This window comes from Palaemon carinicauda, chromosome 8 (genome assembly GCF_036898095.1).
Source record: "Palaemon carinicauda isolate YSFRI2023 chromosome 8, ASM3689809v2, whole genome shotgun sequence".
Taxonomy (NCBI): domain Eukaryota; kingdom Metazoa; phylum Arthropoda; class Malacostraca; order Decapoda; family Palaemonidae; genus Palaemon; species Palaemon carinicauda.
The window spans coordinates 116,367,096-116,379,748 of NC_090732.1; the positions used below are offsets into that span (position 1 = coordinate 116,367,096).

The 12,653-nt window shown below is 43.5% G+C and overlaps 1 protein-coding gene across 2 annotated transcripts in view; it reads left to right on the top strand.

Annotated features, from left to right (window-relative positions):
- Positions 1 to 12,653, top strand: part of LOC137645842 (glutamic acid-rich protein-like) — a 113,952-nt gene that overhangs the window by 76,422 nt on the left and 24,877 nt on the right. For both annotated transcript variants that reach the window (XM_068378822.1, XM_068378824.1), the window contains 2 exons: positions 1,368 to 1,643; positions 9,381 to 9,478. In XM_068378822.1, the coding sequence (XP_068234923.1) occupies positions 1,368 to 1,643; positions 9,381 to 9,478 (374 nt within the window). The remainder of the gene's footprint in view (positions 1 to 1,367; positions 1,644 to 9,380; positions 9,479 to 12,653) is intronic.

The following is a 12,653-nucleotide window of genomic DNA, read 5'->3' on the forward strand; positions in this document are numbered from 1 at the left end:
TGGTTTTTTTAAGTGTGTGTACAGTAAGCTAATTTCATTTAAGTTAAATCTAAAGTAGTGTTACAAATGTGAAGCGCACCAAACGTGTTGCCGACAAGTCTCTCTCCCTCCTCCTTCGCACATACTGCCATTAGCCGCTACTGTCTGAAGGTAAGAACTCCATAATAATGTCACATTTTATTGCAGATCATAAACAGTACATAGGTATTTGTTATTTTGTGAGCGTAGGTTGTGAATTAGAATAATTAAAAACATGTTTTTCCAATGTAATATACTGTTTTTAGGTGTTTTTCAGAGGGTGGGAACTGACTTATTTTTTTTTAGTTATTTTTTTATGGAAAAAATTGATCTGAGATACGAGCGAATTAATATACGAGCTCGGGTCCCAGAACGCATTAAGCATGTATCTCAAGGTATTACTGTATTGGGAATGTCTTGGTCTCCTTAGTTATTCTTACAAGACTTGGAATAACTTCTACCTTGGCACTCATATTGCTAGTATCTCATCACACACAGCATACGTAGGCCGCACACCATGCTTAGCAGGTTTAGCGAGGTGTTAGGGTCTCCTTATTTATGCGCTAACCTGCGCAATAGGGAGTACCCCGGGTAAGGCAAAAAGCCAGATTGGCAGGGACGTCCACCCTCCTAATGGGTGAGTCGCCCCTATAAATAGCATTGGTTTGTACTCCAGTTATGGAACAAATGACAAACCTGCAAGTAATTTGTATTTTTTCAAATGTTACAAATCTTAGCTATTTATACATACTTGCCTGACAACCCTGTCCCCCATAAAAGTCCTAGCTCGAAGCAGAGTGAAGCACAATCACAGATGTGTGGGTGAGAGGTGTAGGTAGCTACCTCCCCTATTCCCCCCCCCCTCCCGCTAACTAGCAGGATTGGTAGTTAGCCCTCACTAAATTCTAATGGCTTGTCCTTTCAGCTTCGCCAAAAGTAATACCCATTATGAATAGCCTACATATGTATCGTTAAGAAAAATACAAATTTCTTCTAAAATTGTCATTTCTCTAGTCTTGGGTATTGCCATAGCCTCAGTATCATGGTCTTCCACTGTCATGGGTTAGAGTTCTCTTGCTTGAGGGTATACTGAGGCATACCTTTCTATCTTTTCTTATTTCCTCACTGGGCTATTTTTCCCTGTTGAAGCCTCTGGGCTTATATTATCCTGCTTTTCCATCTAGGGTTGTAGTTTAGTTAGTAATAATAATAACAAAAATACAGTACTGCTCCACATGGCTACACGAGGTATGAAGAATTTTAGAGTTATTCATGTAGTTTATTTATACATTTTTGTCAACAGAGTAAGTAGTTATTCGTGTAATTTATTTATGCATTTTTATTAACAGAGTAAGTATATGAAAGTCAAAGGTGTGAGAGACTCTCCTACAAGCTTGAAGAGATTAAAAAATTTGGGAAAGAAAAAGGAAGAAAATAAAGATGAAAAGGAAGAAAATAAAGATAGCAAGAAAAAAGAAGATACAAATGACCCAGAAGATGAAGGTGGTAATAAGTCAGAGAAGAATGTAGATGAAAAAGCTGGGTCGAGTGATAAGGCAACAACACATGAAAATGAAGAAGTTGGAGGTGATGATGCGCTGTACGACCCGTATGAAGGAGAATCTGTAAGTATATCTATCATTTATTGCAGTTGATTTTCATTGAAAAGGAATAAGCTTGGTATGTTTGCATGGGACATGTTGAACTTGGAAAAAATCTTCGTGTTTTGTATTTGAAGAGAAAACAATAAAAATTCTCCCAAGCCTAATGAATTTTATAGAGAAGCTGCATTGAAAACCATGGGAAAAATAAGAATTCTTTCATGGTATAAATGTAGTGTTTAGTTTTTACACATCTAGCTAATTCGAACACCAAACTAGAATCCTGTCTAGAATCTTATAATGGTTGCTGAGATAATTTTCACAGAGATTTTTGTTCTCTTAGTCATATTTTCTCTGACATATTTGAAATGAAAAATGTATTGAATAGTTGATAGTACTTTATAGGTTTTGTATATTGACCCAGAGCTGCAAATGATATTGAAAAAAAAAAGTAAGATTGATTGAGTTTGCTGGCATCCTGACATCTAAAGAAGTGAGAAGATGCTCTTATGTAAGAGGTCCCACTCACCAGCTGACTTTTTGAGTGAGGTTTTAAGTAAGGAATACAATTTCTAAATGCATCATTTTACTGGGGCAATATCTGTAAGGTATTTGTTCATTGGTGTTCACGAAACTACTTAACAGTCATTTATGATCATAAGTAAATTCCCTGGTTTATTCTTCATATTTTACAAAATGGCATTTTATCAAGAGCATATGTCAATGAGGAGTAATAAACAAATTGGAAAAGGAAGGAAGCAGTTACAAAAACTAAAACAACTATGAACCATAGAAATATGGTTCATTTGAAAATTTAAAGAATAAGGAATATATATGAAAATAATCTGCTGAAAACAGTTATATCTAGTTTGTGAAGATGTAATTGAATTTTTGTTTTTTTTAATTAAGCCATTAAAGTTAGGTAATTGTTCGGTTGATATAAGATTAATGTTGCTCAGTGCAGGATATGGACATTTCCTGTATCACGACCCCTATGTATAGTAAATTACTGCAAAAGGAAAATTAAAAGGCCTTATTATATTACTAGGGGAGGATTTCAGATTGATTGTTTTAGAAAATAAACTTTTCAATATTAAACTTACCCGATGATCATATAGCTGTCAGCTCTGCTGCCCGACAGAAAAACCTACGGGCGGAATACGCCAGCGATCGCTATACAGGTGGGGGTGTACATCAACAGCGCCATCTGTCAAGTAGGTACTCAAGTACTCGATGTCAACATAGAACCAATTTTCTCTCTGTCGTGCCACTGGCAAGACCTACTAAATACGCTGTTACTAACTGGATTTGTTTTCACAACGATTTGGTGAAGTACACTATTCCAGTTTTGAGCTTTCGCTATGCAGGGGTTTTATCTTCATTTCAAAACTTGAACTCGTTTTGGATAGATTTAATTATGGTGACGAAGAGAGTATGGACTCTCTTTCACTTTTAAATGGCCGACCCTTCCCTTAGACGGAAGTGTGTTTAGGTTTTTGGTAATTTTGCTTAACACGTTATAGATTTATATATTTTATATCTCTCCGCCTTTATAGGCCTCTTCGATTAACTTTCCATTTATTATAAACATATAACAATAAATTTTTATGTTTGTTTATATGCGACCTTTCCTGATAGTAGGCGGTCCTAACTTGGATCCGAAGTTAATTAACATTGAGCCCGTTATATCGTATTTAACCTTTAAAGAATTTAATACTTTTTAAATTTTAATGTTTTATGAAAGAATTTCTTTGATAGTCTCGTACTGTTTTCAAAGATGAACTAACGTTTAGTTTTTAGTCTACGCAGTTGTTGACGTTCAGGACGTTCAACATGCGCTCTATCGTTACGATAGAGAGAGAGTGTATCACGGTTTCACTTTGCAGTAAGAGTAAACCGATTCTGGCGTTTCGTTCATTCTTTCTTAGCTTAAATGGTTTAAATTCTATATTAAAGGAACTTTTTATTTGGAAAACCTTTCAGTTTTTTCCTTTAGCAAATAACATGTTTTAACGATATATAATTGGGCTCTTCTCTCAGGTGCGAAATCAAGAGAGAAAGAGAGAGAGAGATAGAGACGGAGGGAGAGAGAGGAGAATAAACGTTTCGTTCAAGCTGGTAACGTTGTTCTCGTTTTTTACTCTCCTCCCTAGTCGCTGTAGGGGAAGAAGGTAAAACGTTTCTAGGGTTTTATTCTTGTTCCCAGGCTATGTGCGGTGAGAGATTGTAAACGTAGTTTATTTGATCTAGTGTTTAGTCTCTTTCCCAGCCACTGAATTCTTTATCTTTATATATGTTTTCTGTTGCATTGTACGACTGTTTTCGCAATTACTACCTTTTAATGAAGGATAGGATTGCGTGTTTCAGGTAGAAATCAGTTAAAGTTTCGATTTCAGTGAAATAAGTGCAAAACAGAAAATCAAAGTGATAAAGTGATATGCGCAAAGTGTTACAGTGTTGCGTCCGAGGGTTCGTCTGTTCGTGCCAGTCGTTCACCTAGTCGGGACCTCTTACAAGCTCCCAAGCCCAGGGGAGAAGTAATGTCGAACGACTTATGGGTTCCACAGGCCTTGATCAATGAACAGACGTTTTTCCCTCCGTGGTTTCGGGCGTATCTACCCAAGATCGCCCCACCCACACAAAGACGAGAGAGCCCATTTATTCCTCGTCTGCGGAAGAGGTTTCTCGTAAGAATCCATGGACCACATCTCGCAGCTTTTTAAGTGCAAGTCGGTCCCTTCCGCGCAAGTCCATCGGCCCACGTGTAGCCACTGGGTCAGTTCGGACTCGCTGCAGTCATCCGACGACTGCACACCTTCCAAGAGAGGCAAGGTGGTACCGCAACAGGCAGTAACTCCGTCTGTTGCCGCACCAGCTGTTTTAGACCCTCAGTCACAACGGACAGTAGCTCCGTCTGTTGCCGCTTTTGTAGACCCTAAGTGGTCTTTACTGCAGTCTATGCAGACTCAGTTAGCTGCGGTTATGCAGGAGTTTCGTGCGGAGAAGGTTGACACTGCGCCCGTTAGCCTACTACCTGCCACGGTTGTGCGCCCAGCTCACGCTGAGGCTGCCTGCTCCCACACTCCGGATGCGGAGAGCTCCACCACCGATGCGCAGTCGACCCTGCCAGACGCATGTTGACGTTAGCCGACGTGCGGCACCCTCCGTTGACATGCGTGAGCTACCGCATCAGCAGTGGGAAGGTGGAGTCAAGCTGCCGTGTTTTGACGCGATGCGTTAGTTTCCGCAACCCACGGCAGTCCCCACCACGCACCACCACTCCGCTTTGGTTGTTGCCTGCTCCCACACTCCGACTGCGGAGAAGGTTGACGATGCACCCGTTTGCCTACAACCTGCCACGGTTGTGCGCCCAGCAGACGCTGCGGCTGCCTGCTCCCACACTCTTGTTGTGAGAGCTCCTCCACACATGCGCAGTCGACCCTGCCAGACGCATGCTGACTCCCACAGACACACGGAGCACTCCGTTGCCGTGCGTGAGCTACCACAAGCTGCCGTGTTTTGACACGGTGTGTCAGCCTCCGCAACCCACTGTGGTTACCGCCACTCGCCCGCAGCAGACTAGTCAGTCAGGAGTTGAGGCTTCCCCACACAGCTTTGGTTGTTGCCAGCTCACAGACTGTCAAGCAGTTACATGACGTTGCCTTCTGGTCTGCTACTAATGCACCAGTGCTGTATGTCCTCACGCACCTGTTGTGGTTGACAGTTCAGTTTTTTGACAGTTCACAGACTGTCAGGCAGTTACATAACGTTGCCTTCTGCTCTGCTGCTAATGCACCAGTGCTGCATGTCCTCACGCACCTGTTGTGGTTGACAGTTCAGTTTTTGACAGTTCACAGACTGTCAAGCAGTTACATAACGTTGCCTTCTGGTCTGCTGCTTATGCACCAGTGAGACCCTCACTGAGATAACCTAGCTTTTCTCGGACATGGTTCCTGTAGATGAGAAAGTGCTGTTCTCCCTCCTACTGATATTCCTTTGAGGACTCTGTCATTTGGAGAGGAGCCTTAAACTGCTTAGCCTCCTATGGACTTTAATTAAAGCATAACAAGGCTTCCAGGGATGGTAAATGGTTCCGCTTCAGTCGCTAACCCCGTCTGTTGCCACACCTGCTCCCGTAGACCCTAATGGGCTTTGCTGCAAGACATGCAGTCCAAGCTTGTGTCCTTGATAGAGGATTTTTTACGGAGAAGAACCTTCTGGCCAACAACCTTCCTACCGGTTGGTTGTGCGCCCTGTTGACGCTGAGGTATCCTACTCGCGTCCGCCAGTTGAGGTGGTTCCTCCACCGATGCGACCCAGTGTGGGTTGCCAGTCGCACGTTGACGTTAAGCGACTCTCGGAGGTGGTTGTGGACGTTCAGTGTGTCACTAGGAAGACGTTCAACAACCAGCAGAGGTGACTTGTTGTGACGCAGTGCGGCAACCTCAGCAACCCGGTAGGGGGTTGACTGCACAACCCAGACAGTCTAGACAGTTTCGGGTTGACGCTGTACTTCCTCGCGTCCCCATGGTTGACAGTTCACAGACTGTGCAGCAGTACCATGATATTGTGTCCGGCTCCGTCACGCATCCACCAGTGCGACCGGATTCAGCGAGTCAGACGTTGCCCACTCCGTTGCCGTTTCCTCATCAGTTTCGGATGAGGAACCCTCTGATGAGGACGTTGCTGAACAAGACGATCAACCCCCAGCCCTGCTATCCATCCAGAAGATGCTGAAGAAGGAACGCTGCCCTGTCAGGCTGTGGATGAGTCTGGTTAGGACACTGTCATCCGTGGTTCAATTTGTGTCACTTGGAAGACTACACCTCCGTCCTCTTCTGTATCATCTAAGCTTTTCACTGGAAAAGGACAAGACGCTAGAAGCGGTCTCGATCCCGGTTTCCGGAAAGATAAAGTCTGGTCTGACTTGGTGAAAGGACTTTATCAACCTTTGAAAGGGTCTTCCCCTGACTGTTCAGACTCCCAACCACGTTCTCTTCTCGGACGCATCGGACGTAGGCTGGGGTGCGACATTAGGTGGTAGGGAATGCTCGGGATTATGGAACTCGAGTCAAAGGACAATGCATTTCAACTGCAAGAAGCTACTGGCAGTACGTCTGACCTGGAAAAGCTTCAGGTCTCTCCTTCAAGGCAAAGTGGTGGAGGTGAACACGGACAACACCCTGCTTTGACGTACATCTCCAAGCAAGGAGGGACCTACTCTCTGACATGGTACGAGTTCGCAAGAGACCTCCTCACCTGGTCAACAGGTCTAGACTTTTCACTAGTAACGAGGTTCATCCAAGGCAACTTGAATGTCATAGCAGATTGTCTCAGTAGGAAGGGACAAATAATTCCAACAGATTGGACCCTCCACAAGGATGTATGCAAGAGACTTAGGGCCACCTGGGGCCAGCCAACCATAGATCTCTTCGCAACCTCGATGACCAAGAGGCTCCCAATAGTTTGCTCACCTATCCCGGACCCAGCAGTAGTTCATATAGATGCCTTTCTACTAGATTGGTCACATCTAGATCTATATGCATTCCCTCCGTTCAAGATTGTCAACAAGGTACTGCAGAAGTTCGCCTCTCACGAAGGGACAAAGTTGACGCTAGTTGCTTCCCTCTGGCCCGCGAGAGAATAACTCACCGAGGTACTTCGATGGCTAGTAGACGTTCCCAGAACACTTCCCCTAAGGGTGGACCTGCTACGTCAGCCACGCGTAAAGAAGGTACTCCAAGGCCTCCACGCTCTTCGTCTGACTGCCTTCAGACTATCGAAAGACTCGAGAGCTAGAGGTTTTTCGAAGGAGGCAACCAGAGCGTTTGCTAGAGCAAGGAGAACATCCACCCTTAGAATCTACCAATCGAAGTGGGAAATCTTCCGAAACTGGTGCAAGTCAGTATCCGTATCCTCGACCAGTACCTCTGTAACTCAATAGCTGACTTTCTCTTATATCTGAGGAAAGAACGATCTCTTTCAGCTCCCACTATCAAGGGTTACAGAAGCATGTTGGCATCAGTCTTCCGTCACAGAGGCTTAGATCTTTCCAACAATAAAGATCTACAAGACCTCCTTAAGTCTTTTGAGACCACGAAGGAGCGTCGTTTGGTTACACCTGGTTGGAATTTAGACGTGGTTCTAAGATTCCTTATGTCAGACAGGTTCGAACCGCTTCAATCAGCCTCCCTGAAAGATCTCACCTTTAAGACTCTTTTCCTGATATGCTTAACCACAGCTAAAAGAGTCAGTGAGATTCATGCCTTCAGCAAGAACATCGGATTCTCATCCGAAACGGCTACATGTTCTACAACTTGGTTTGCTAGCCAAACACGAGCTGCCTTCTCGGCCTTGACCAATATCGTTCGATATTCCAAACTTATCGTATGGTTGGAAATGAACTAGAAAGAGTATTATGTCCTGTAAGAGCTCTTAAGTTCTATTTTAAAAACCTTTACGAGGCCAGTCTGAAGCTTTATGGTGTTCAGTTAAGAATCCATCTTTGCCTATGTCAGAGAATTCTTTATCCTATTTTATCAGACTGTTAATACGAGAAGCTCATTCCCATCTGAATGAGGAAGACCAAGCTTGGCAGAAGGTAAGGACACACGAAGTTAGAGCTGTCGCAACTTCCGTGGCCTTTAAACAAAATAGATCTCTGCAAAGTATATTCGACGCAACCTATTGGAAAAGCAAATCAGTGTTCGCGTCTTTTATCTTAAGAATGTCCAGTCTCTTTACGAGAACTGCTACACTCTGAGACCATTCGTAGCAACGAGTGCAGTAGTGGTGAGGGCTCCACCACTACAATTCCCTAATTCCATAACCTTTTTAATCTTTCTCTTGAAATGTTTTATTAATATTTTTGGGTTGTCCGGAAGGCTAAGAAGCCTTTCGCATCCTACTTGATTTGGCGGGTGGTCAAAGTCATTTCTTGAGAAGCGCCTAGATTAGAGGTTTTGATGAGGACCTTTAGTATGGGTTGCAACCCTTCATACTTCAGCTCCTAGGAGTCGCTCAGCATCCTATGAGGATCGCGAGGCTCAGTAAGGAAGACGTACTTAAAAAGGCAGAGTAATTGTTCAAGTCGACTTCCTTACCAGGTACTTATTTATTTTATGCTTGTTATTTTGAATAACTGCTAAAATGAAATACGGAATACTTAGCTCATAATAATGTCAACATGTAATGCTGGTCTCTACCCACCCCCCTGGGTGTGAATCAGCTATATGATCATCGGGTAAGTTTAATATTGAAAAATGTTATTTTCATTAGTAAAATAAATTTTTGAATATACTTACCCGATGATCATAATTTAAAGGACCCACCCTTCCTCCCCAATAGAGACCCAGTGGACAGAGGAGAAAATTGGTTCTATGTTGACATCGAGTACTTGAGTACCTACTTGACAGATGGCGCTGTTGATGTACACCCCCACCTGTATAGTGATCGCTGGCGTATTCCGCCCGTAGGTTTTTCTGTCGGGCAGCAGAGCTGACAGCTATATGATCATCGGGTAAGTATATTCAAAAATTTATTTTACTAATGAAAATAACATTTTTAGAGAAACTCCTGTGCTATGTTCATGAGATGTTTTGAGTGAATACATATTTTCTCCCATTCAAGTGCTTTATGAGTGATAGGGATTATCTATATGTGGTTGTTTCTGCATGTTTTTATTGGCGTGAGTTGTAAGTCAAAATTTTTATAGTTATAAAAGAGATCACAATTATTCATGTAATGATTTTGTTTTTACAGGGTGATCTAACAACAATGCTTCAGGAAAAGAAAGCCACTGATAAGCAGGAGGCCGAATCTGCTGCAAGTTATGAAGTTAATGATGAAGCTCATGAAAGGTAGGCATATTAGTTTTATTCATTTACATGTTTATATGAACAGTATTTTTTAATGTATGTACATAGCCTTTGGAAAAAAATTTATCACCCCTTGCATTTTTTAATTGCTGACATTAAAAGATCCATTATATTTCTGCAATAGTGTATACTGTATTGGTTTCATATTGTTTGAATTGGCTGTAGAAGTTTTCTTTTTCAAGGTTATTAGCGCTTGTTATGAGTAATTTAAAAGTTTTGTATTGTAGGGTCTAGCTTGATTCCTGCTAAAAAAAAATGTATGAAAAATTTATTCGAGCATCAATCGTTATTCTTTTAATGGCTCAAAATACTCCAAAGCTAGAATCTACTGAAAAGATAAATAATACCCATCCACAAATTAAATATTTATTACAAAAGTTAAGAAAGAAGTATACAAATAAAGGACCATTTTGAAATATTTAAAAAAATATGCAAGAAAAAATTTATGTATACATTCCTGAATAATTGAGGAATAATTGGTGACAGCCAGAAATGGGTCCCCCTTTTTTTTCATTTTGTATAATAAAATTGAGAAAATTTAATTGTTCTGACACAGATACAAACTTTCGCTATTTATTAGGGTATTACTTTCGGCGCTGCTGAAAGCCGAGCCATGATAATTTTAGTTGGAGGGATAACTACCCCATCCGCAAGTTAGGGGGGGGGGGTAGGCTGGCTACCCCGCTCACTCACACCTCTCGGCTGAGTAACCATTTTTCTCGGTAGAGGACGGACATGCTGCCCTTCTCTCCCGCAAAGACTTGCCTTGATGTTTTTTGTTTATTTTTTTATTTTCTTGTGCGTTTTCATTTATCTTACATATATATGAGTGTATATATGTGTAAATGGAAATAAACGTTTTTAGATACGTGTAACTTTAATTGTTGTTGACATCGTATCCAACTGCCTCCACCGTAAGGGAGTTGTCATTGCCGCCCTTCCCTGCGACTGATGGTCGGCAGGTTCTCAACACTGCCGTGTGTTTGTTTCATTACAGAATTAAAGTGTATTACAGTTCAGCTCCCTTTCAAGGAATTATCTTGCAAGGAAGGTGACTTATTCCCCGAATAGTGTATTTTGTGCAACGGAGCATGAATTGTAATTGATAACAACTTCCTTTTTTTTCACAGGTAACAGCGATGTAGAACACAAGGCCGAGTGCTACGGCCGCCCTGTTCGTTATCCTGCGCTCCATGTGGTAGATCGTGAGCTGCCCTTATTACGAAGTAGCATTCGCTGTCAACCTTCAACTTGATGTTCCTCCTTCGAGGGGAACTCCTCTCTCTCTCTTGCGAGAGAGAGAGTGATTTTTGTTTATGCCTATGCTTTTTTTTCCCATAGAGCTGGGAGAAAGCTTTACATAGGCTATGTCCTCTTGCCGGAGGACTTCTCTCTCGTTCGCGAGAGAGTTTCTTACGCCTACGCTTTTTTCCCATAGAGCTGGGAGAAAGCTTGTTTAAGGCGATGTCCTTCCTCGGGAGGACTTCACTCTCGTTCGCGGGGGAGAGATTATTAAGCCTACACTTTTTTCTCATAGATCCATAGAGCCGGGAGAAAGCTTGTCTTTAGCGATGTCCTCCTTCGTGAGGACTTCTCCCTCGTTCCCGCGAGAGATATTTTACGCCTACGCTTTATTCCCATAGAGCTGGGAGAAAGCTTGTTTTAGGCGATCTCCTTTTGGGAGAACTTTCCTCTCGTTCGCGAGAAATAACTTGTAGGAGGTTGCTGATCCACCAGGGGCGGTGGCAGAGCTTTCTCCTAAGCAGGTTATCCCTTCGGGGGAACGAGTCTCTCGTCCTCAAGAGAAGACCGCCTCTGGGCATCGGTGGTCCCCCGTTTCGCTTATGGTTCTCCTTCAGGGGTGGAGTGAGAGACTTTTTTTAAGCGACATTCTCCTTCGGGAGAACAAACCTTTTATGCGGAGGTGTTATCTTGAACCTGCTGGTTCTCTTTGATCCTTCGGAGTCTCGTTCGATTATCCTTTGGGCTGGCGTGATAGTTGAGCCTTCGGGCTCTCGTCATGTTGATCCTGCGGGTTCTCATGACAGTAGGAGTCCTTTGGGACTCCGCTCAAAATCTTCGGGTTTCAGTTACGCTGAACCTTTGGGGTCTCGTAACGATGGTAACGTTGAGCCTTCGGGAACTTGTGCTAACAATCACGCTGACCTTTCGGGGTCTTGTGACTGAGGAACCTCGGTTCCTCGTTACGCTATCCTGCGGGGTCTGGTAACATTAGTTATGCAGAACTCTTGGGCTCTTGTAACTTTAGTCACTCTGACACTTGGGTGTTTTGTGACTGGGAAACTTCGGTTTCTCGTTGCGCTGACCCTTCGGGGCCTCGTAACATTAGTAACACTGAACCCTTGGGCTCTTGTAACTTTAGTCACTCTAACACTCCGGTGTGTTGTGACAGGGAAACTGCGGTTTCTTGTTACGCTGACCCTTCGGGGTCTCGTAACATTAGTTACGCAGAACCCTTGGGCTCTCGTAACTTTAGTCACTCTAACACTCCGGTGTGTTGTGACAGGGAAACTCGAGTTTCTCGTTGGCGCTGATCCTTTGGGGTTTCACAACGCAGTTCACGCAGAACCTTTGGGTTCTCGTGACCATAGCCATACTTATATGACAGTTACGGGCTCTCGTGTTGACCGTTCGCGCTCACACAACATAGGCTATCGTAAACCTTCGGGTTAACGTAGTAGTGAGTACTCTCGTCACATGAGAGCTCTTGCACGCAAATTGGTAAGCACGACCAACCTTTTGCGGGCACGAACGATCGGGCACGCATGACCAAATTGAAGCTCACGACCGGATTGGCGTGCACGATCAAATTGGCGCGCACGTCCAATTTGGCGTGTAGAACCAAATTGGCGCTCATGACCGATGTGGCGTGCACGACCATGTTGGCGCGCTCGCACAACTATTTTGGCGCGCACGCACGACCATATTGGCGGGCACACATGATCAGATTGGAGTGCTTGACCATAATACCTCACACACACGACCAACTTGGAGCACACGCAATCAGTTGAAGTGCGCGAACAACCCTTATGACAGAGTTTTTCAGACTCATTGCGCGAAGTGTTCACGAGTGCACGGGAGTTTTACTCTCATGACAGAGTTTTCGAGCTCTCGTCCCGGAATTGTTCGCGCGCGC